We start from the raw sequence: 26,896 nt of genomic DNA, 5'->3' as shown, positions 1-26,896 counted from the left end.
GATGGAATGGGAATTAAAGTGGTGAGTCTCACATAAAATTAAGAATGACTATTAGAGTTCTTATTTTTATAGGGGAGGTGAAAATGAAAATTTCATTCCCTAAAGTGACTATATTGCTCCTACTTAAATCTTTAAATTCTCATTTTATCCTTTCTTTTATTATTATTATTATTATTAAGAAAAATTTATTGTTGTTGCTATTAATAATAATAATAAAATTATTACAATTAATATTAATTATTATTTTTTGCTAATAATAAGAATAATATTATTATAATAATTAATATATTTTATTATAAATCAAAAGTTAATTGTTAATTTCTTTGTAAGTCCAAGTTAATAATTAAATATTAACTCTCAAGAAAATTTAATTGTTGTTAGGGAAAATCACACCTACACCCAAAGGTTTGGGAAAAAGATCACGTAGACTCCCAAATTTTCAATAAAGGATATTAAAACTCCCTCTTGACTGTAAACCCTTTGTAGATAGTAATTAAAACAATTGACTTTATAATTTTTTAATAAATTCAAATATAATTTAAATAGTTTAATTTGTCTAGTGCACTAATAATGTTAGAATATTTTTAATATATAAAACAATTTAAAAAATGTTAATGAATAAATTTATTTTAATAAAATATTTGTATTTATTATAAAGATTTTAAAGAAATCTTTTGGTTAAATAGATGTTGCGATTAATAAAATATATGTCATTTATTAATAATATTGAAATTATCTCATATAATATTGAAAATAATTTTAATTTTTATGTATTTACTTAATATTATATTTCAACTTATTATAAAATTCAATGTGTCGCGTTGTGCCCAAGAAAAAAATATTAGATGTGGCACAACATAGCATGTTCACTTAGTGAGTTGTGTTGTGTTGGCCCATAGGCCCACATGAGCCGGTACAGATTGTTGGTCATCTTTTACTTTTTTCTTAAATGCCTTTTTTTATGTAATACAGTAGTGCATCAAAAAAAAAAATCTTAGAAGCACTCCAAAATTCCTTTATTTGATAAAAAAAATAATTTTTTAATAAAAAATTCTAATGGCAACCAAGTCATCATCTCCCTAATATTTTCTCTTGTACTACATCAATAGATTTTACTAATTAAAATAGCTAGTACTAACAAAACTACGAAATGTATTTGGTAAAGCCTAAATCAATTTTTTGACCATCTACCTTGCCTAAAATTTGAATTTAGGTAGTCAATCAAATGTAATTATTTAAAAACTAATCGACAAGGTGGAGGGGAAAAACATATTTGGTTTTAGATATATATTTATTTGATTTTAGATATATGCACATGAAAAAGATATATGTACATGTTGGATCTCTTATATCGAACTATGTTTGACATGTTTACTTAAGTCATAAAACCCAATTATCTTGGAAGTTAACACTTTTTCTCCTGGAGTAGTTCTTAGGTTTTAGCACTTGCTCTTCTGTACTTCTTATACCCTTTTGATGTTTAAGTCAATATATTATTTTAAAGAAAAAAAATTGGTTGGTTTGTGGCTCGGATGAGCTTTGGTGCCGTGAAAATTTTGAAATGAAGAGCCGACTGGATAAAGAGTAAGTGGTAAAATCTGAAAAAGAAAATGTAATAATAGGTTGTAAACTAATAGTATCCTGTATCAATCAAAATAGAGATATTTATAAATTTTACAATATTTTTTATCCCATAAAAAATTAAAATCTTAGGAGACATTTATTTACAGATTTAGATCCAATTCTAAGCTAATCTGTGTTTAACTCTTTATAACTACCACATGTGTATATAGCAATATACAATTAAAATTTGAGTTAGACTATTGGCACCCCTCCAAACTCCTTTTATAACTCCTTTTGTAACCCCTCTTATATTACAATTACATTTAAGGATTCGAATATTTCTCACTTTAAACTCTTGTACTATGTCTCTCTTGAAAAAAAAAAAAAAAGAAAGAAAGAAAACTCTTGTATTTTCTCTCTTATTAAACTCACACACGTCATTTTTTCTCAAATTCTCTATACATTTTCCTTCAATAATTAGAATAATCTATTGATTATGAACAAAACATTAAAGAAATTATCTGGCTTTTTTCTTTTATGCTCATACTGGAACTTTTTAAATCATACTCTTAAGAATATTTTATTTAATTCATTGATTTTTATCAAGAAGGTTATCGCCCATAGAAATTGTTTGTGAGGAACGAGAAAATAATAGAAAATTAAAAGATTCACAAATTAAATTTATTTGTTTAAAAATAAGGATATTTTTGGCACTAAATTTAATATAATTTGAAAAAGGGGTTTCAAAAGAATTTAGGAGGGATGTCAATAGGCCAACTCTTAAAATTTTAATTCTTATCTAATAATTACTAACTGTATCTTTTAAAAAGTTAGCAAAAAACTCAACATAGCACTGAATCCAAATCTTTTAGATCAGTAATGTAACAACAATTTTGAAAACTAGAATGCAATTGAAAGTTCAAGTAATTTTAAATAATTTTCAGGATCGGAATAATTTGATCAAACACTAGTGCATATATACGTTTGCTTAATCTATTAGAGAAAAAGATTGATTACAATCCAAACATTTAGAAAAAAAAAGATATATAAAATTTTCTAACATTTTAAAAAAGACATTTAAATCCCAAATTGGTAACCGATTCAATTTGGTTAAATAATTAGAAGGTTAACGTGGCAGATTCTCTTATTAGTAACGAGTTAATTTATCCAAAAATGGTTCTCCAAAAATCGCAATAATCAATCAATTACTAACTAGAAACTCTTCTCCCATATAAAAAAGACACACATGTAATGAATTATTTAGTAGCTAAGTACCAAAGAAACATTTAATGAATTATTTAATAGCTAAGTACCAAAGAAACGTTTTTTTGTTGTAAATTCCAGAGTCGTTGCAGGGAAGAAGCAGAAAAAAAAACTGGTTTTCATCAACAGTGATTTTGTGGATTCTGATAATCAGAATGGCGGAGACGACGGCACCATCACAAGCGGAATCAGCGGTTTAGACCTTTTACACGGAGAGGCCATATGACGAGGAGCCTGAGTCCTTCCACGTTCGTATCCTCTCCTCTGCCCTCGGCGGGTTTTTAATTTAATTTAATTGCATTTTGATTTGAATCGATTTGGTGGCAACTTGGTAATTATTTGCTTTTAACGGTGTTGTGTTCCGTTCGATTTGTGTGCAGCGAGGAGGCTGCAAAGGATGCTCTGTTGTACGGTTATAAGACGGCTGCTAGTGGATTCTCGGCTAAGCTGACTCCTCGGCAAGTTGATAAGATTTCCAGTAATGATTTTCTTTTTTAATTTTATTTTATTTGGAGTGCAATCATTGATTGTTGAATGTTGAATTCTTGTAACATTGCATTAATAAACTCTTTTAGGTTTTGATGATAGCTGGCACTTGGCAGAATGCATTATTTGAGGCAACTTTTTTGGGAGGTTGGAAGTTGAATGATGTGAAAAAGGTCGCAAAATGATGTAATCTTTACTGTTTTGAAACAGCGAGTTGAGTTAAATGTAAAAGCTTTAACGCGGTATCAGCCAAGAATGAAGCAAATGGAGTTGATGGAGGAGGAGGAGGAGAAGATATTGACAAGACGAGCAATTGGGAAAAAGAAGATATTAAATTGAGTTTATATAGTAAAATTTCAACTATGTTTGTAATTTTATTAATAATTTATGGGTAAAATGAATAAGTGAATATATTAACTTATATGTTAGAGGGAGATAATGGTAATTATAAGTTGAAAATGAATTTTTGTTAAAATTAATAGAATATGTAACAAATTGAAGTTTAAATGTATTTTTTCAAAACGTTAGAGAGTTTTATATTTTTTTTAATAAAAATTTGGATGTATCAGCCTTTTTTCTAATTTATTAATCATGGCCAGGTATTTTTTATTATTAAATGTCATAAATCCAATTCCTAAACCTATTGGGCAATTCCTATTATATATATATGCATATTTCTATTCCTATTCTTATCTTAGTAGTAAACTTCGCACATACAAGAAAAAGAAGAAAAAAAAAAGTAAACTTTGCATGTTACAAGCTTAGCCAACAAGTTTTCTAATTAAACAACAATCCCTCTTAAGGCTCTTACTCAAAATAAATAGACATGTACGTACAATAACAACGTGCAATAACAACAAAATCAAAAAGAGCCTTTTCTCAGTTCTCTAATTGAGTCGTTTGATTGAGTTTATTAGAGCATTGAAAATTTTAATTTCTAACAATCTAACTGATGGCTGGCCTTCAGTATTACTTTTTTCCGACCGATTTCTACTATCCTCGTCCTCGTTCGCCACCGCCGTCAATGACTACGGAGCAAACTCAAAACACCAACGGAGCCAAGGCCGACGGCGATCTTGAAAAGCCGGCCACCAGAAGACAAAATTTGCGGAATATTAATGGCAAAGCAACTAGCGTTTCCATGCAAATAAAGAAACCGCAAAAGGAGCAAATCAGCGTCAAAGTGCAAGATGAAACTAAACAAATCAACCACTCTAATTCTAATCCTAGATCTACTAATCAGCATTATTCTTGAATAATATATAGTTGCAATATATCTCTTTAATTTCAATTTCTTTTCTCTTAATATTCTTTTAGAATGTATCTTAGTGGGAATATTATATATGTACACTCATTTATTATTTACTTGAAGCTATTGATTTTTAGTTGTTATTTCTTTCAAATTTAAAGATATATGATTCGATTGATTTGAAAGTTTTCAATTTTATTATAGCAAATGCTAAGTTACATGTAACTTACAGCTGCTCAACCCAATGACTGACGACTGGATTTAAAGAAAAGTATTGATGTTGGATTTAAGGAAAAGTAATAACAAGGTTAATTAGTTGCAAACTGTAACTTAGGGAGTTCCTTTTATTATGGGATCCCTATTAAAATTGATTTTATTGCACTTTTTTTAATCGATATTCGAACAAATAAAATTTTGATATGTAAAGGTTTTATATGATTTTTTCTCAAATTTTGAATTTAATAAATATAAGTAAATAAATAATTAATTAAAGGGAAAATCAAGAGTAATTAGCTAGAAATAATTACTGCAGAACATAAAATCAAGAGTAATTAACTAGAACTGAGTACAGCTTGTAAACTCGCACAGCTAATTCTAAAGTGTTGTACGTTCTAGAAGTTAAATTTAGAACTCTTTGTAGTAATCTATTCATCCCATCTCTCATAATTAGCTTATCTGTATATACCTATTTTGGATATAATTATTAGGTCATCTAAAACATCAATTAATAAGCCTGGATGCACTTTTCGTCCATGTTCACTAAAGTTCCGGTAATAATTATTAAAAAAATTGCATGCTTCAAAAATATTTTAAAAATAAAAAAAAATGTTGTAGTTTTTGGTTTTTAAAATTAATTATATTTTAATATTTCTCTTGTCAAAATAAATAAAAGAAAGAAAACCATTGCATGATATTACTCTGAAATTAGATAAAACGAGGGAACATCTGACGTAAAACTAAACGCCATTGATATTTTGTAATTAAAAGAAAAATAAGGGGGTTAATTCAAAAGTAACTTAACTTCAAAAATGGATTTCGGTATTTGAAAAAAGACACACGTGTTTTGTTTTCCTTTCCTGATTATTTTTGTTTGAGCTTTGTTTCGATTTCGATCATTCTTGTTCAAGTGCTTCTTGTTAATAAACAAACGATCTCTTAATTCTTGATTTTTTAAACCTTGAAAGTCCTGAGAAACGATGTCGTATTCGGATTCTGACTCTTCATCATACGGTGGTGATTACAAAAATTTCAAACAAATCACCCGTGAAAGTGAGTTCTCCTTCTGTACAATTCTAATTATTATTACTATTATATTAATGATTTACTTTATAATTCTTGAAGCATTGTGTTAATAATGTTTGATACTTTTCGAAGAAACGCAGTGATTCAGCATAATATTTTTTAAAAAAATTTGTGTAATTAATTGAAATTAAAATGTTAGGAAATGACGTGGTGGTTACTGTTACATGGACAATTCAACTGATTTGTGTTTTCTCTGTTTGAATTTTGAATTTAGGGTTGTTGTATGAAATGCTTCGCTCTGCGAAAACTGGCAAATCAAAATCAACCTGGAAGGTACTTTTTAGCTTCTGTCCTGTTGATTTTATTCATTACTTGTTCTCGTTTTCATGTGGTTATTAAATGTTTTATGTATGTTTAGGTGCTTATAATGGACAAGCTTACTGTTAAGATAATGTCGTACTCGTGCAAGATGGCTGACATTACACAGGAAGGCATTTCATGTAAGAATGACCCAACTGAGCATCTTATGATTTTATGATTGCTTTCGATATTTGTCCGCAAGAACATTAAAAGATATCAGTTTTACTTTTTAGTAGTCTTTTGTCCACAATATGTTAAGGAAAGAAACCGCCTTAAATGATTAAAAATGCATGTAGGTGCTCTCCATTTGACCTTATGCTAGTATTGCTCAGGCTGGTGGTCATTTTCCCTACTGTTTGCTGGAAACCACTGTCGTTCCAAGGCCAAGGGTGTGCTGTGAAATGTTGATTTAGGAAGCTGATAGATTAGGTGACTCCATGACTACCATTTGCATTACACACACCATTATTATTTATGCAATTAAGGAGCTTTGCAGAGAATGTTACTCTAAGAAGCCGGAAGATTCTTTTATTAATTTATTTTTTTAATTCATAAAATTTGTCAGTTGTCTAGCTAGTTGAGATAACATTTTTCCTGTTGAAGCAATGAATAGGCTACTGTAAGGAACATTTCAATGGTTAAGAAAATTGAACTGGCGCTGCCAAGGTTCCAAGCTCAGGCGAGGTAGGAATTTAGTTACATCTTAGCAGGTAGAAATGATTTCTCCCCCTCATTTAGGATTGCTGAAGTCCCCTTTTTGTCTCGGAGCAGGTGGGATTTAAGAGTGCCGGTTGGCTCTTTTATCTTAGTGTTGAGACTATCTGCAAGAAAGTCGCTTTTTGGGAAGAAGAGTAAATTGAGAAATAGATTTTTTTTAAGAATGAGCCAATGAGGATTTTAGAAATTGGGGGAAAATAATTTAGAATCTGAGTGGAAGAGCTATTGTTTTACCTCCAAAAAAAAAGGTTGGAATTTTTCATGACAACATTTGGAATTTGTAGGTTTTTGGGGATATTAAGATAAAAAAGTAGATCGTAAGTTAGAATAGCTAAACTGTGAAGGGTAGGGCAAAATGAGTCAACACTTGATTAGGAAAGGAAACCATTAAGAAAGATTTGACCTTTTGGTTTTCCAGGCAGAAATTATGTGGAGGGAAAATACCCATAATTTCATGGGCGAAAAGAATGTGAGATAATAAAATAATCTATTACAAAAGGGTTAATGAGAGAAAAGGTATGATTAATAGTCTTGAATCTAGTTTTAGATTCTGATTTCACCAACCAGGTTCTGGGCGATTTGTGGTTTATCAAATGAAAAGGAGGTTTCTTGGGCTTTTTCTTGTGCAAGTCTTTATTTACTTGTTCTATGATGGGCTTTGATTTTTAATGAACTATTGTTGGATGACCTTTGATTTGTGATTGACAGTCTTAATTGCTATGTGTTGAGTTTCTGAAGTAGACTGTTGGTCTGCCTTGTTATAATACATTATATGAGATAAAGGTTTCTTGTTTATTCATAAGAAAAATAGATTCTTGTTTATTCATAAGAAAAGTAATTTTTTTTTAATATTGAATTTGGTCCTAAAAGATATATCTGATATTATTGTTTCCTGCAGTGGTAGAAGACTTGTACAGACGAAGGCAGCCATTGCCCTCAATGGAAGCCATCTACTTCATCCAACCAACTAAAGAGAAGTATCTTGATTTCTCTTTGCCTCAGCATTTCATATTCTCATAAAAGGATATTACTTCCCACTTTGGTTTAACCAATTCTTTTTGTTATTTGACAGCATTTCTTTTTGTTTTCTTTTTTGCTTGTATGACTTCCTTCGATTTTATCCAGTTGATTTGGTGAAGCTCTTTTTTTTTTTTTTTTTGATAAGGGTGAAGCTCATATTTTGATGCTTCTTTACTGAGTAGTTTCCATAGAGGGAGTTAGTCCTCAGCAAGATCAGATGCATCAAATTTTCATTTTGGGCAGTTTAATGGGAACTGCATTGCACTTTGGGTGTCAATAGTTGTGACACCTTAATGTGCTTTCAAGCATTTTTCTTCTCTATGCCTGTAAACCCATTGATAATAATTTCACTCTCGCTCACTCAGTCACTATCTTGCTCTCTGACAGATTGGTTACCTGATAATGCTCATTTAAGCTCTTAAATTTTGTTGAACCATTCTATTCAAATTGGAGTGGTATCGTCAGTGATGAGTTTAACCATTTAGTATCTTGTCCCGTTTCCAATTGAATTTGCAGTATAAATATCTTTTCTTTGAATATGATTAACAGTTTAAATATGTTCTAGCTAGTATGTTCCTGAATCTTCTCAACATTATACGTTTGTTACACTTTTTTCTAGCCCAGTTGACTCTCAAACTATAAACCTACTATATTTGTGACGTTGTGACAGTCATGTTATTTTGAAGAAATTATTAAAGTGATAAATGCTTTTTGGAACTGCATCATGGATGAGACATCTCTCTCCCCGTTCTCTTTGTGTATGCATGTATGCGTGCTTTTGCACATGTTGATTTATTGTTTATTTTGTTATTTTTGCAGCGTTGTTGCGTTCTTGTCAGACATGTCAGGAAAATCACCTTTGTATAAAAAGTATGTGAAATATTTTCTTATAATCCTAAGAGTTGTATACTGGCTTTTTCTTTCAGAAGTCCGGATTTTTCCTGTATTTCTGAATTAACACTTTTGTTTTTGTAAAGGGCGTTTGTTTTCTTCAGTTCGCCTATTTCAAGAGAATTGGTGACTCACATCAAGAAGGATTCAACCGTGTTACCTCGCATAGGTGCATTGAGAGAGGTTGTCTCCTGCTTATGATAATTTTTTTTGTTCTTAAAATAAATTATTGTGCAGAAGCAGCTAACAGTTTTCTGTTAATGCATATCTTTTTGCTTTCTCCGTTGTTGGGTTAGAATTTATTGTTACACACTGATAATCTTTTCTTCCATCTGGTCAATTATTTGCAGATGAATTTGGAATATTTTGCCATAGACAGCCAGGTACGTAAAATGACTTCATTAAGTTGAATTTTCTAAGGATCATAGATGATCAGGATTGAGGAAGTCTGATTCCAATTTCCAAAGTGACGTGTTTTATGATAGATTCCATTTTCACCCTTCACTAAGTAGAATTCATCATACATTTCACCCAAAAAAAAAAAAGTAGAATTCATCATATATACTTATATAGTAAAGGTTTCTTCAGTTTGCTAACTACGTAGATGTCAATAAATATCAAACAACCATGAATTTTATGGAAATATGTGGTTATTGCACAAGAGTTTACATCAAGGTTTCTTCTCCAGAACCCCCCACCCCCTGGCTCGCCTTTGTGTTCTACCATTTTTCCGCCAATTCTAAAAATGTTCTCTATTCTTTTTAGGAAACTGTTAGATCTTTTTAACTTAAGGAAGGCGGGTTCTAAAACTGTCAATGATGTGATGTCTGACATTATAAGTACCAGCCACAAGGCATCTTCTTTGCAGACTCCAAGTAGGTTCTAAAATATTTGTAATGTTAAGTATTATTAAATGTCTTAAGCGTGTGTTGTCAGCAAAAAAATTTAGATTTTTAAAGTCACATTTTTTAGGGAAAAATGATTTCTTGTTTTCATTTCTTCCACCAAGGGTAGGCATACAATGAAATCTTGATGGACCATTTTCTATGATTTCACCCATGAAATTTTGAACTTAGATTGCTGATGGCCTGTTCGCCAAGAAGATTCTCTCTCTCTTTTCCATGAAAGTTCCAGATATAACTTCATGCTTGTTTTTCCTAATTATGATCTGGTTACTCATTTTTATTTTTCTTAATGTTTTGAAGCCCCTGTGATTTTGTTGCCCTTGTTTAGTCAACTGTGATTTTCTTGAGTACAGGGTTTTGTCACTGATGATGAAAGGGCCTTAGAGGAACTTTTTGGTGATGAGGAAAGTTCTCAAAAAGCTGATACATGCCTGAATGTGATGGCTACCTGCATTGCTACAGTTTTTGCTTCATTGAGGGTAATTTTTAATGATTTGTTGAATTTGATTTTCAATTTGTTGAATTTGGTTTCAAGTGTGGTAAATTTCCTAAAGCATGTATATAATTGATCTTTAGGAGTTTCCTTTGGTGCGCTATCGAGCTGCCAAATCACTTGATGCAATGACAATAACAACTTTTCGTGATCTCGTTCCTACAAAGCTTGCTGCCGGAGTCTGGAACTGTCTTATGAAATATAAACAAACTATTCAGAATTTTCCTATGTCAGAAACCTGCGAGTTACTTATCCTTGATCGTTCTGTTGATCAGGTTTTGTGATGCATTTTTTGCATAAGAATTTCTGGAATGCTTACTGCATGCCTTGTCCGTGTTACTTGTAGTAATATGTTTATTTTCCATTTCTAGATTGCTCCTATTATACATGAGTGGACATACGACGCCATTTGCCATGATTTATTGAATTTAGAAGGAAATAAATATGTGCATGAGGTAAGTTCAAATTTTTGAAGCTCTATTTATTCTCTTGAATCCTCTGGAAGATCTCTTTTGGATATCTTATAGCAAGATAAAACTATGTATCAGGTTCCAAGCAAAACAGGTGGTCCACCAGAGAAAAAAGAAGTTCTTTTGGAGGAGCATGACCCCATCTGGGTTGAACTTCGTCATGCACATATAGCAGACGTATGTTTTTAGTTTTTACATTTTCTTTTCCCTCACCCCTGCTGTGTTTTATATAAATTTTATGAATGCTCTTTTTAATCGTCAGGCTAGTGAACGGCTGCATGAGAAAATGACCGGCTTTGTGTCAAAGAACAAAGCTGCACAAATTCAAAATGGCTCAAGGTTGGTGAGATTTCCTCATCATTGATATGGCATCATTGGAGAACATGCTGTACACGGGTTACATTCTTAGGTTTTATCATTTTTTTTAGAAGTCTGTTGATTTAATTTGTCAGTCTTTCGATTTATGATTTACATATTAGTTTTAGAAGTTTGGTGCTGCGAAGGTGCTGAATCTTGTTAAATAATAATGAAATGAAATGTCTGAAAGTTTGGCACTACAGGATGATGCTGATAGATTAGAAATTTGATAGTCAAAATCATGTCTTTTGCGTTGTCCCTTTATTAGATCTGCGAATACAAGGTGTAATGATACAGCGATATGTATTCTTTGGTTAAAAGGAAATTTAGATCAGATCATAAATTAGGTAAAGAACCTTTGGGCATTTAAATGAATTATCCTTGGACTTAATAACTTATATTAATGCCATAGATCATTTATGTATCCAGCTGATGGTTTTGGGAGTGTAAGGTTATGTGAACAGTAAGAAATGGTTGACATGTATGAATGTATGACATATAAATAGACAAAGGGTTAGAGTCAGGAGAGCTTCTTTAAACATAACTGATGACACATAAGTTGTAAACCGTTGGACTGATACAGTTTGGATGGTGTGAATTGGACCTCACATGTGCATTGGTTATGCATGTCAGATGTAATCTCCTTATCCTCCCAAATTCTATAAATCTGCATAAAAATTAGTTTGCAGTTTACATAACAAATCTGGTGCCACTAATCATGCTCTGTAGCCTATATTTAATTAATTAGTATTCACTTCAGTTTTAGCTAAACATTAAAGAAGATGGGCTGTTAAGTTTTAGCTAAACATTAAAGAAGATGGGCTGTTAAGTTTTAGCTAAACATTAAAGAAGATGGGCTGATTATCTTTTTTAAAGAATATTTCATCAAATATGAGGAAAAGAATTCATTAGAGGTTTTAGAATTTCTGTTGGTCCTTTCCTTGACGTTGTTATGAGATTTTCTTTGGACTTCCCTTGTTTATTGTTAAAATCTTGTGCTGATATGTTCAAGTCCTCCTCTGGGGATTTTGGTCTTGTTGTGGACATCTGGTCGCCATTTGTTTTCGCTCTCTTTTGTCCTATGCACTTCTGTTCCATGAGAAGCCTCTATATGAAAATACTGAGTGAATTCTGGTATTTTCTCCCTAGGAAGCATCTTTATGGGGCTTGTAATAATCAATCACCTTTTTACTCTTTTTGTATCCCTTTTTCTGGTATACTTTTGTTCTCGTCTGGTGGTGAGATGGGGTTTTTAATTAGGGAAGGACCAAGCAACTGAAAAACTCTGAATTAAATTCCCTTGACAATCACCATTTAAATTCTCTGAGGGTGAGTATGATAATGGTTGTTTGTTGTCATTTGTGTGTCTGAGTTAAGGTCCATATGGCGAAGACATCTGCACCAATGATATCTTCCCTTTTGGATTGCAGGATGGCTATTCTTACACCATTGATTATTTAATTCATGCCAGGAAACTTGTTTTTCTCTGATTATTTATTTGCAGTAGCTGTAGGTGTTTTTTTTTTTTTTTTCATGTGATTCACGTTGGACCTTCTGTCTAGATGACTCTTTTCTTTTTTTTTGCTGCACATAATTTGCTTGTAGCATATTTCTTACTGGCTTTTTGGTTTCCACCGATTTCCTTGTCTTGATTGTGAGATTGATAATGTTTGCTTCCATGTTGAAATCATTTACTTGTTTTTCTATTAGTCTTATGCTAGTAAAGGTCATATTTTTTAGGCTTGGCCAAGCTTATCTACCTTGTTGGTTACTTTAATGATATAGTTTTGACCTTTTCCTATCGTACAGAGATGGAAGTAATCTTTCTACTAGGGATTTGCAAAAGCTGGTTCAAGCATTGCCACAATACAGTGAGCAAATTGATAAGCTTTCTCTCCATGTAGAGGTTAGTTTCTGTTTTGCACCAATTAAGTATTTTGGTCTTGTAGCATGAACCCCCAACATATACACATCCTCACTAACAAACAGAGAAGAATAAAAGATGAAGGGAAGGAAACTCACAGACTTCACACCGTCATTTTCATATGCACAAAAGAAAAAAAGGAAAGAGGAAAGTTCTTGGTATCCTTTTTGTTTTTAGCTTTTCCCACTGATTTGGCGTTTTAACCCCTTTTTGGTAGAAGTCCCTGTTTTTGTGGATGGTCCTTTTTCTTGTGTGTACATATCAACAGTTCTTTCCTTACAAGGACCAGGACTCTTTTATTATGAGGATGGAGTGAAAAGAAGAGTGTTTTTTGTGTTTTTTTTTTGGTTTTTTTTTTTTTGGGGGGGGGGGTTAAAAAAATTCAATGGACTAAAAGACAGACATTGAGTTCATGTTTTCCGTCTTTTAGCTCTGTCCTTATGATAAAAAATGTGTGTGTGTATATTCTCCAATATATTTTTCTCTTTGATGCATAGCCCCTTAAGAACAAAGAAATCATGTGATGCAATACAGTCAACTGGGATTAACAATCTTTAATTAGACCATCCTCTTTCTGGATATACTTTTTTCACTGGCAGAAGAGATTGTTGGTCTAAAGTTTCTGTTGCAAAGTTTCATTCCTCTGATACTATGTTGATGTAGGACAGATGTCAGGAAAGAAAGGGATAGATGGGGAGGAAAGTAGATGAAAGATGTAGAATGGAGTAAGAGAGAGAATTGAGGGAGATAGAATTATTAATTATTAAATAATGATGAGCATATGAGTTATGACTAAAAGCCGGTTTATATCCAATCTATAATGGCCAAAATTCTCATAAATTAGGAAACCTTAGAAGAGGAACAAATCTAATTCAAAGAAGCAATTCAAATCTCAAAATCCCTATAGTTTTACTTCCTTTTCAATGCGGATCCCTATACTTTTATTCTTGAAATCACTTAAGAACTGCTTACATTTCTAGTAAACAATTAGAATAGTCTAATTGATCCACTGATTGAAAAGATATGTTGACTATGGCCATCACTTCATGCAAAGGTCTTGTGCAGATTGCAGGAAAAATCAATAGAATTATTCGGGAGACTGGACTTAGAGAGCTTGGGCAGCTCGAGCAGGACATTGTTTTCGGTGATGCCGGATTTAAGGATGTAATTAAATTTTTGACTGCAAAAGAGGTATGAACTTGTAAAACATTTGAATGGATGTATTATAGTTATGGGTAAATCTTATGCCAACAATGCGTTACTTCTATGCAGGACATAACTCGTGAAAATAAGTTGCGGTTGTTGATGATTGTTGCATCCATTTATCCTGAGAAATTTGAGGGTGAAAAGGGTCTCAATTTGATGAAGGTTGGTATCATCTTTGATTCTTTGCTACTGAATTATGTTTTTGGCATTTGCTGTAATGATGTTGAAAGTAAAATTTTCATCAGTAGTTTTTGGAGCGTTGATTTTTGACAATTTTTGTATCTGCATTATTTTTAACTTTTTTGTCTGAATATAATCTATCGTGGATCCCTTTCAGTTAGCAAAACTAACAGCCGATGATATGACTGCTGTGAATAATATGAGATTACTTGGGGGAGCATTAGAGAGTAAAAAGAGTACAATCGGAGCCTTTTCTCTGAAGTTCGATATCCACAAGGTAAACGTCTAATTGTGATTGACATGGTGCTGCTGATTATCAGTTAGATTTGTTTTTGTAACAAATAAATCATTTATTTCTCTCCACTCTTGCTTATCTAAATGTTAGAAAAAGCGGGCAGCTAGGAAAGATCGCAGCGGCGGAGAAGAAACGTGGCAGTTATCTCGTTTTTACCCAATGATAGAGGTAAATCTAAAGTTTTGTTAATTCGTTTAAACAATTTTTTTATTGAATGTGGCTATTATTAAAAGCTCAACTGTGGGAAATTAATCTCTATGTAATATATAAATATTATTACACACACACACACTGTCTATATATATATATATAGACAGTGTGTGTGTGTGTGTAAAGACAGATGGACGGATAGTTAAAAGGGGAGGGATGGAGAGAAAGAGGATGCACTTATTCCTATTATCAGAATGTTTTTCAATTAAGCTTTTTAAGAATTTTCTATAACTGTTCAATTTTGAAAAACATTAGATTTCACATTCTCATATGCTCCTTGCACTAACTATTTCTGATTGATGACTCTGAATTATGCCATTTACATGGTGCTAGACTATTTATGTCTTTGTTTACTTATAGATCAATTAGTTGTAAATATCCAAGGAGTTTTTGAAAATTTGGCATGTATGCACCAATGCACGTATTCAAATGTTGTTAAGCTAGACCAAAATACTTCTGACTATTACCCATGAAAGCTTATTATATTTGTTCTTGTTTATCAGCAAGCATATACAGTAGTCTGTATTATTTAATAAATCTCATTCCTTGCAAGGTTCTAAAGATTTCTTTATTTCATGGACCTTTTACTAGGTATTGTGAAAGATCTACATGACGTAAACTTTGTATTACTTTCTTGAATTGTCTAGGTTGTTAAATGAAGAAACAAAATTTTAGAAACTGCCTGTGAAAAATTTGAAGCTTTTCCAACCTGTGTTACTCGTATCTTGCCTCTTTACAGATTTGTAATGATGAATGCTTAGGTGTTTCATAATATCTTGTGGATATTTTTCTTTTAACATTTTGTCAATCTTTTTCACTATAAAGTGGATCTGCTAATTACCACATTTCAGGAACTTGTTGAAAAACTCGGTAAAAATGAACTATCAAAGGATGATTATCCCTGTATGAATGATCCGAGTCCAACATTCCATGGGACAACCCCCTCTGCATTAACAAATGAAGTTCCAGCTGCTCATTCAATGAGATCAAGACGGACACCAACGTGGGCTCGTCCTCGGAGCTCTGATGATGGATATTCAAGGTAATTTTATCGCTCTTTTGTCCATAGATGCACCTGTTTGATCAATTTGCTGTAGTCATGATTGTCTCTACAGGGGAAATCTCACTATTCGACAGCATGCCAGATAATTTGTTATTGAACCTAATCCAGTCTTTTGTTTTCATCTTGATCTGTGTTGTTGAAAGAACTGCTTGCTTGGCATCCATCTCTTGAACTTAAGGCACTCAGAGTTGTTTTCCTGCCCTCTTCTTTTCCCATTAAATAGTAATTATAGTATTTTCCTAGCTCTTCTTTTTCGTGATTTTCTATTGCATACTTTTCAAGTAGTTGAGTTGTGCGTCCTTTTAGTGTTTTCAATGCATTTAAATTTTTTCGAAAGCAATTCTTGTCAAATGTGATCTCCTGTGTGGTTGTACTCTTATGACTGATATGTTGCGCACTGTATTAGTATTTTAGTTTTGTTCCTTTTTTATTATAGTTGACTCATAGTTTGTGTTAAACAGTCTGCTTAGTTAACATCTTAAAAGGGTAGTTTTACTATTTATAATGGTTGATACGTGTTGAATAATTATTTTATTGTCTTTTCATTACACAGTGATTCAGTACTAAAACATGCATCGAGTGATTTTAAGAAGATGGGTCAACGTATTTTTGTATTTATTGTTGGTGGTACCACTAGATCGGAGGTATGGACTTTTTTTCTCTTTATTTATGAAAGTTTACATGTTTTTCATCATGCATAATAACATGGAATGTTTTCATTCAGTTGAGGGTTTGTCACAAGCTGACAGCAAAACTGAATAGAGAAGTTGTTCTCGGCTCATCAAGTCTAGATGATCCTCCTCAGTTTATTACGGTATTTTGAGACTTAAAATGTTTTTCCTTTCCACCCAAATGTGCCAGCCTTGTTTAACTTTCATTTGTCTGGTTTGCAGAAACTGAAGATGCTGACAGCTCATGAACTTTCATTAGATGATATCCAGATATAAACGGTGGGCAAAGAGACCTGGAATGCTTTAATTTCACTAACAAATTGCTGATTGATCCTCCTATATTTACGGTATATCACTCCATTCTCTTAACTGATGGTGCAAAAAATGTACGCTGTTAGATATCTGTAGTGGATATCTGCCTGGCTCAGGAGGTGCTTCCTGGTTTTGTATTATAATGTTTATGCTGGATTCAGCAAGTAATTCACATGTATAGTCCTGTTGTGTTTGATAGATGTAACCGATTGAATTCTACAATTAAACGATAGTGGAACCTTATGCCAACATTTTGTTTTCCTTGAGATTTTTTGGGTCTTTAAGACTGACCGTTGGATTACACATACTAATTCACCATGATTATCCACATGTGTGACTTGTGGATCATTAGCATCGTCTTAATTAAGCTAACATTTCCATCTAATTAGGGGGCTTCTAACGTTTTTATTTATTTATTTTGTAATTCACGCTTTACAATGATCCATACCACCGGCGGTGTGGGAATGGGATTGACCCGAAAACTGAAAAGGTGATTTTCAGGGGACAAGACTTTAACTTAGGAGTTCAACAAAGTTTATTTAAAAATCAAAATTGCCCATTTATAAAACACGTGGCAAACAAACATGCTCTTGGAAAGTCAACTTGGTTTTTTTTTCACGGACTTATTAGCATTGTGTCATCACTCTGAATTTATTAATGATTATAGGATCTGAGCATGATGTATGCCGTAATAGAAATTGAGCTCACGGGCATTGGGCATGCGGTATGTCGTAACAGAAATTGAGCCTGCATCATGATTGGATACTGGATAGTATACAACCAACTAATACATTTATTATATGTATGATTAATTTTAATATAATTATTATTTGTATAAAAAAATTTTTAAAATAAATATACATATATTATAACATCATCGTTTGTTTATTATATGATTGATATTATTTCTCTGATTTATTTTAGATTTTCTCTTAACTCTCAAGAAAGAAGTTCATGTAAATAAAGTATACAAAAGTGACGACGTCAAAACCAAGAAATTTCACCATTGGTTGCGTCGACATTACTATGATTTTCATTTTTTAGCCCGTTTTTTGGAAGTAGTTACAAGAAAAATATTTAATAAAAATCAAAACCATGTATTTGAACAACAGAATCTACGTTTATGTTGCCATTGCAAATCGCTACTACCTTCGAAGGCACACAGTAAATTTAAGTAAGTCGGTAAATTTAAGTAACTTCCATAACTATTAATGTCTTTGAAGGCACACGGTAAATTGAAGTAACTTTCAAGTCCTCGGTAGCTCAGCTCAGCTCAGCTCTCTATAAATAAACTTGAAGAATATGCAACAACAATGACAACAAACAATCTACAGGACATTCTCTTTTATCAGGTGATTGCTGTTGACTTGAGCTTCAACTTCCTTCAATGGCCGGCCTTCAATACAACTTTTTCCCGACTGATTTCTTCTACCCTCGTTCACCCACCCCTGTTACTACTGAAAAAGTGACACTACCATCGCAACAGTTCTACTTTTTCCCTACTGATTTCCTTTATCCTCGCCCTCTACAGCCCGTGAAAGTTGACAGCAGAAGAAGGGCAGCACTGCATATCAAGAAGAGAGACGTACCTCACACCTGGGAAATGGAATCGCCAGCAAGCAGCAAGCCTGGTTTTCCCATTAATAAACCAGAAGGTGAGTACCAACGGAACGACATCTGACGCAAATAATCCATTTCTGTTGTTTGATAAATTCCAGCTTTTTTTTCTTTGGTGCTCTCACATTGATCTCCTCAACTTATATGTTCCTAGTTGTGCCAAAAACATCAATTGTCAAATAACTAAGGCTTATACAACTTATGCAGCTGAAGGGCTTCCTCTTTGCAGTCCTTAGTGTTCGGAAAAAAAGTATCAATATTCAGAAATGAAATTAGAAGACGTCCATAATCATTCGTTCAGAAAATTAAAAGAAAATGTTTGAACACAGACAAACAAGATTAACTTAGTACACCATCTAAATTGGAAGATATGTAAAGCATTGAGTGGTACTTGAAATTTGTAACATTATACATAAAATAAGTTCGACGGCCATGGCATACAACAAGTTGGAACCACAAAAACTACTACACATCCATTCCTAAGTATTAACATCTAAAATTCAATTGCCATGAAGTTCGATAAGCCCAAAATTCTCTACAACAAAGGCCACCAACTATATCACTCGATGTCAGAAGCATCACAAATGAGACATCTTCGGCAGCATGATTTCTCTAAGATTCTCCGCAAACCTATTACATAAAGGAAAAGAAGATTTCTCACTTATATCAACAATGAAATCAATAAACACTTGAATGTTATTTTACAGAATCAGTTACCTCTTGGTACTCTTCAAGATGAGTTCTTCTTTACTTTTATCACTTAGGAGCCGTGCGAGATGAAAGTCTCATGCACGGTTTTGAATGAGAGAAAGAAGACAGAGATCTTTGGAGATGATTCCGTACTACAATTTGGGGATTTGTCATTCGGGGGGAAGTAGACTACTCAAGAATTTCACATTTCAGTTTCGTAATTTATAATTGAATAAAGAATTTTGATCATTTTCTTCGTCAAAGAATGTGGCATATCCAGAGAAAGACGTAGATTCCAAATCTAGTTAAAATGAAAACAAAAATCAAACATAGGTTTTGTGAGTAATGTTAAATCTCTACTTAGCATGTAATTGATTCACACCTCCAAGATAACCACACAGCCAACTTTGACTACACATCAAAGCCTCCAATGTATTTGGATCAAGTTTTCTGTGATGTGGGCTTACAAATCCACCACTAGTGCTAAATGCTGAACCAGAACCAACTGTGGAGACTGGAATTGCCAAGATATCTCTGGCAATTTTAGACAATGTAGGATACCTACTCATATTTGCTTTCCTCCAACCCAAAATATCAAAGTCCTCTGTTAATGGCAGGACATTCTCACCCAAATAAGAATCAAGCTCGGACCGAACTTGCTTAGCTTTTATGAAATCTTGAAAACCCAACATAATAAATTGGGTATGTTTTTTATAAGGACAGAACTCAGAAAGAGTGGCTGAAGAACTATCCAGATCAGAATTAACATTAGATGATTGACACTTTGATTGATACTCATTCGCCAAATCCTTAAAAAGGCTATGTACTCTCTGAACATGGAAAGAAAAATCACCACCAAAAAGCATAGGAAAATAATATTCAATCAACTTCATCTTGTACCTTGGATCCAATACACATGCCACAGCTAATATTCCATGTATATCCTTCCAATATTTTTCGAAGTTTTCCATCATGCTTCTTGCCAATTTTTTAATCTCATCAAAACTAGATGAAAGCCAATCATCTAATGACAATCTAATCTCATAAACATGTAGAAAAAACAAATTGGAAGTTGGATACTTGACATTAGAAAACAATTGAATAACATCGTATAAACTTTTCAATTTTTCTTCCAAGATGTGTGCCAATTCCCAACCCTTCTCACTAGGCAAACAACCATACTGTCCCTCATGTTGCTCTAATAGAGAGAACACACTTTTATACTGCAATGCAGTGGAAATCATGAGATATGTTGAATTCCAACTCTCAGCACAATCAAGCACTAATTTCCTATCACTTGTAATGCCTAACAAATGAGCAATTTCTTCAAACTTTTCCATTCTTTTAGATGATTCTGACCAAAAACTAACACTATCACGAATCTTAGCAATTGCATCACTAATCACACTCAACCCATACTTCACAATCAAATTTAAAGTATCGACAAAACAATGAATATGAAATAACTGCCCATGCATGATTAAATCATCTTTCCCGAGCTTCAATAAAAGATATTGAATCATTTGCTCATTATAACTACAATTATCAACAATGAGGTCAGATAACTTCCGATCGATGTTATGATCCATCAAACAGTGCAGTAATGTGTCACAAACTACTTCGGCTGTATGTGGAGTAGACACAGGAATAAACCTACAATAGTAAAAGATTAAATACACATACAAATAACTTCAAATCTATTCAGAATGAACAAAAAGTGAAAATATTACACGTTTAGTAACTGAACAAAATTCAGTATCTTACCTCAAAAGATGACTCTGTAATGTCCAAGAGTCATCAATGAAGTGTGCTGTAACTGCCATATATCCTATGGATTGGTTTTCTACAGTCCACATTTTTGCCGTAATGGCAATCCTACTCTGATTGCAGTCCAATGCACTCACTTTCTTAGCCCTTTCATACTCATATATATCCATAATTTCCTTTTTAATTTCATTTCAGGACACTGGTTTCCACAAAGGTTGAAGAGAGGATAACACATCATTAAACCCTTCGTGCTCCACAACACTCAGAGGGTACTCGTGCATGATGATCATCCGTGCAATCCTTTTCCTCGTAACATTAGGATCAAAACAGAATGCATCTGATTTGGCCTTTCCTTGATCATGCTTAATGGTTCTCAAAGGCGTCGCGTACTGTGTTATATCCTTCTGTCTTCGATCAGTTATCACCTTTTGTCTTCGCAAAAGACACGCCTTCATATGGTCACGCAAATGTCTTGTTCCGTCAGTACTCCGTGCTACTAAACGGTTTTTGCAATAATTGCACAACGCCTTTTGCACCCCATTAATTTCTTTTCTCTCAAAATGTTGCCATACGATGGATTTCAATCTCCCTGTGGGTTTAAACGACATCTTTCCACAATTGGCATTATCTACCGCACCTTGATGAGATGAATCATCATCATCATCCACTACTATTGGTTTGGGTGTGGGAGTTGACATATTTAAGCTACAACAACGAAATTCATTGCCTCAGTTCAAAAACTGTTAGTCAAATAATTAATCAATTTATAATTTATATAAAATAATGAACCGAAGTATAAAAGTGGTAAAAAGTAAATTTTTTTTTTTCAAAGAAATGACAAAAATTACCAAATAGTAGAAACTGTCCAGGCTTTGAAGAAGAAGTGAACGCGGCCGGAGACGGCGATTACGGTGCCTGAGGTTTGTGGATGTAGTCGCATTCACGTGGGGTTTGATTTTGATTGATAATAACTACAAATTTCTTTGATGCTGTTTGTTTCCACATTTTGGGGCTTAGCTTTTGCTGATGGTTATCGACTTGTCTTGGCCGTGTGAAGATTTTCTGGTGAGCTCGTGGCCGGCGGCGAGGGGATGTTGATGCTCACTTCACTTCACTTTACTCCGCCGCGCCTTGGAGTTTGAGGAATGGTGTGGACTTTACCGAAACGACGCTGCTTGTGCTAGTGCCTAGGAGTTACTGATTTAGTTTTCTATTTTTTTTTAATTTAATGGAACTTACCCAAAAAAAAAGCATTAAATTCGGGGGCGGGGCGGGTCCGGAATTGTTGTCTCCGCCCTGGCGCGAAATAAGGTGCCGTATTCGCGGGAAAATTTATCATCCTTATTTAACTAGCAACAATATATTATAATATGCGGAATGTATTATATAATATTATAATATACAAAAGCAAAAATATATTATATAATATGCAGAGTTAAAAAATTTCAATGGATTCTCTGCTCTGCTGTGCATATTTATCATAAAATATTTCATGAAACTGAAAAGTTAAAAGCTATCCGGATTTTTTTGGGTTATTATTATTGTTATTGTTATTATTATTATTATTATTTTGGCAAATTACATTAAAAATGCTAAATTAGCAAACATTAAATAGCATGTCAAGTTAATACTAAGGACAATGCTTAATACATGAGCATTAATTAGGAGAGCGATTAATAATATAAACATGAATTTAATCCAATAATCGACATGGAAATAATTAATATATTGAGTATTTAAATTTATGCAACCTAGTATTCATTGTGAAATTGGTTTCATATTTTAAGATCAGAGTTGAAATCAAGTCAATAATGGATCGTGAAGGACCTTAAGTTGCTTAAGGGGATTTAGATTTAGTGTTAAACTGACTTTTGCGATTGATCCAAATCTTGTTTGAGGAGTTTTATTAAGGGAAATTATCATTACACCACCTTGATTTTGTCTTATGTTCATCTAACCACAAAAAAATTTTAACATGTTCTCTACACTATGTTTTTTTAAATTTGTATCAACTAGCTACTTTTGCATTAACACCGTTAAATAATTTAAATAAAATGACAATTTTACTCCTAAATAAATTAAAAGACCATTTTATTTTATAAAAATTTTGAAAAATAAGAAAATTATTATTATAAAAGTACCCCTAAATTCAATATAAAAAAATCCCAAATAGAGGTGCTCAGCTGATTTTTATTAACTATAGATTTTGTAAAATTTTAATAATTATTTTTATTAAAATTAAAATTTTGCAAAATTTTAATAGAAATAACTGAATTTATTTATTAAAAATTATAATTTTACAAAATTTTATTAAAATAATTAAATTTATTTATTAAAAAATAAATCCCAAAATTTTATTTATTTAGGGGATTTTTATTAAATCCCAAAATTTTGCAATTATTTTAATAATTATAATTTTTATTTAGATTTTTATTTAAAATAAAAATTCTAATTTTGGGATATTTTTATTAAACTTAGGGATATTTTTATAATAATAATTTTCTTATTTTTTAAAGTTTTTATAAAATAAAATGGTCTTTTGATTTATTTAGAGGTAAATTGTCATTTTATTTAAATGATTTAATGGTGTTAGTGCAAAAGTGGCTAGTTAATACAAATTTGAAAAAAAATGTGGTGCAGAGAACATGTTAAAATGTTTTAGTGGTTAAATGAACATAAAACAAAATAAAGGTGGTACAATGATAATTTCTAATTTTTTAATGATACGTTTCATGATTAGTGTTAAAAATTGTATGTTTATTGAGGGGTAAAAATGTTATATTGTGCTTATAATATAATTTACATTTGTAATTATGTAACATATTATGAATTTCTAATTATTTTTTAAATATTTGATTTTGTGTATTTTTGTGTTTATTAGGTAAAAATAATAATTTCATACTATCTGAGGCTCCAAACAAATATACGGATGTCAAATTTGGATTCCAGAAGTCCGAGAAGTTAGGCCATCGTCAAGAAGGATTTACGACTTTTGTTGTAAAATTATAAGTTTTTACCACATTAAATATGGTAATTGTGAAATTATAAGTTTTTATTATGTTAGGTATGATAATTGTTAATGGAGTGTGTTGAATGTGCTTGAATGAATTAAATTAGGTTTATGTTTTATTAGTGGGACAAATGTAAAGTTAAGATGTAATTAGTTTTATTTATTTCTTTGGTGTGGATTAATCATGTATTAGTATAAATAGAGACAAGGGAACACAGCTCTACATACATTTTCTTCTCTTCTTTCCCCTCAAATTCTTTTTCCTATCTCTCTTTATAATATTTTTCAATAAATAAAATGAGTTTTATTTTCAATTTTCAAATACTTTTTAAAAATTTTTATTTTAATAATTTCCTTTATTTTCAATGACTTATCCTTGCTGCTTTACAATCAAAAAGTGCATGACTTATAGTTTCCACGCTCTTGTTGCATCTTTGACAGATAGGCTTTGGCAAACACTTCATTTTCCATGAATTTTCGGCTGCTGGCAAAATATTTTTTATTGCCCTCTACATGAAAATCTTAATCTTCTCAGGCAGCTCCAAAACCCAAAGAACATTGTTTATCTCATAATCATAATCAATTAGGAAATGGGGATGAAGATGACCTGAAATTTTTTTAATTCTTTGGTCAATGCTTCAGCTAAAAATGGCCAACGCGCACATGGGTCGTGCCGTAATTTTTTTTATAAGGGCCTGGCATGGTCCAAGGCACAAGCCCACTCGTGCCGTATTTGGCTCGTGCCCAAAGAAGGCCCATTAACTTTTTTTCCCTTCAACTCCACATGTCCAACGTGCTTAAAAAAAATCACCTGTTTGACATACTTTTTTAAACCTATCAGCCTAATAATAATAATAATAATAATAATAATAATAATAACAACAACAACAACAACAACAACAATAACAACAACAATAATAACTTTTATTAAGAGAGCAATTAACATTTTATTATCAGTTTACCATAATTTCATAACTATATATATTTAATTTCATAATAATTAATCATAACACAACAATATATAAATTTAATTCCAAGGATCATGTAATGATTAATGAAAATTAAAATTACAATCCTAAAATAACGATTAGAAGAAGTCACAACCACAAGATATCAATTATAACAAATCACAGGTCACAACTTACAAATATTTAGTTCATAATTTATTTTTTGTGTATAAATATGAAAAACATTCATTCAGAAATGAAACATATCTCCATTAATTAAATTATGATTTCATAAATGAAATATCAATGTCGTAAATTTTTTAGTTATCATTTATAAATTCATGATATTTATAATTTTATTTATTAAAATCATGATATTTATTTATTCATTTAATAAATTATAAATAAAAAAAATTAGAATATTTAATTAATCTAAGACTTAAATTAATTTTAAAAGCCTATGCTAAAAAAATTAAAAATTTAATTTCATTAAAAAAATTAATTTGTAAAATCTTAACATTTTATATTTACTTTTTATTAAAAAATTTTATTTTGATATACTTTGGCGTATGTGCTATTAATGGGCCATGGGCCCCGTGCTACCCTACCAATGAAGTGTGTTTATTACATGCCTTTTTGCATGTCATACTTTGGTCCATCTTTAATCGGGCCCTATTTTTAAAGCCTGCGTGCCTAAAATTCTAGGCCCAACCCGCCCATGTGTGTGCCATGTCGTGCCACGAGCCCTGCGGAAACATGCTCGTGCTGTGTCGTGATATACGAACAAATGTCATACCTGTGCCGTGCCGCGTGCCACCCGACCCATTAGTCATCTTTACTTACAGCCTAGAGCTAATGGGAATTATATAATAATAAGGATTAATTTCGGATTACTCCATCGTGAATTAATTACTATCAAATCATCTCCTTATTTTTATAAGTTTCAATTTACCCTCAATTTTTATTAAGAAAGTAAAAAAAGTTTCATCAATCCACATGTATTTTTTTTCTTATCTATTGAACAAAAATGGGGTACCTTGAGATTTTTAAAAGTGAAGCACTAATTTAAAGATAGTCAATTCATAAGAGAACTAATCCAAAAACTACCCCAAATAATTAACAAATTCGGAGGGATGTTATTATTAACCTACAAAGAAACATGAATAAATAAGAATAAACATGATCATATAACAAAGAGGTATATCAATTAGTTCTTGTACCTCACAGCCCAAAATTAAATTCCAGAAAGCTTGATCAATGATGCAATTCGTGTAAAAGCAGAAGCAGCAGCTCTCCTCAAAATTATATGGCATGCTCCCCAGGAATTATGGAGAAAGATTTTAATTTCAGTCTCGCCTTTGTTTTGTTAATATTTGGTTATTTTATTTCATTGAATTCATTAGCTTATAATTTATACGTTACGATTTATTTCCTTGTAATATCTCCTTTTACTTTTTTCTTCCTAGCTCTAATTTTTGATATTCCAAAATTTACCTTTTATCTTCCCTTTTTTTAAGGCATTTTGGATAGCTTTTACAGCTCAATTTTTCCAATTCCAAATATCAGAACCTACCTTTCTACCTTTTTTTTCTCGAATAAAACATGTAATTTAGACTCACCGCTTAATTTTTTTCATTTATGTAATTCAAGACTCTGATGATAAGTGGGAGAAAGAGTGAAATTCAAATCTCTTTTGGAATGGAAGACCCCCATCCACTGACTCCAAGACCCAAGTTAGCCTGACGGTTAGCTAAATAAATCGCTTCCGTCTTCACATGACGAATTTGAACTCAATGTATATATATATATACATACATATTAAGAAACGTTTTCTCAGGATAAAGCATAGGCTGCCTAGATTCTTTATTTTTACCGTTCGCCCATATAATCATGTTAAGAGTACCATATTCTATAATTTGGACACCATTGGATGGCCATATTTCTTTTATAACTATTGTGAACTTTTTAATCATCTTACCATATGTCCT

General features: G+C 32.0%; 1 protein-coding gene across 1 annotated transcript; it reads left to right on the top strand.

Moving 5' to 3' along the window:
* Positions 1-5,633: 5,633 nt before the first annotated feature.
* On the top strand, positions 5,634-17,145 carry LOC18031916 (SNARE-interacting protein KEULE). The gene is made up of 21 exons (XM_006421172.2): positions 5,634-5,830; positions 6,078-6,136; positions 6,222-6,303; positions 7,779-7,857; positions 8,720-8,770; positions 8,878-8,974; positions 9,142-9,174; positions 10,050-10,175; positions 10,273-10,464; positions 10,561-10,644; positions 10,738-10,836; positions 10,922-10,998; positions 12,826-12,922; positions 14,006-14,131; positions 14,213-14,308; positions 14,484-14,603; positions 14,712-14,789; positions 15,683-15,873; positions 16,448-16,538; positions 16,619-16,708; positions 16,788-17,145. Exons 1-21 carry the CDS (start codon positions 5,758-5,760, stop codon positions 16,839-16,841), a joined length of 1,995 nt encoding a protein of 664 aa, XP_006421235.1. The 5' UTR covers positions 5,634-5,757; the 3' UTR covers positions 16,842-17,145.
* The last annotated feature ends 9,751 nt before the right edge of the window (positions 17,146-26,896 follow it).

The sequence above is a fragment of the Citrus clementina genome, unplaced genomic scaffold, assembly GCF_000493195.1.
Source record: "Citrus clementina cultivar Clemenules unplaced genomic scaffold, Citrus_clementina_v1.0 scaffold_9, whole genome shotgun sequence".
NCBI classification, from domain to species: Eukaryota; Viridiplantae; Streptophyta; class Magnoliopsida; order Sapindales; family Rutaceae; genus Citrus; species Citrus x clementina.
This window is presented reverse-complemented; position numbering and strand designations above follow the sequence as displayed.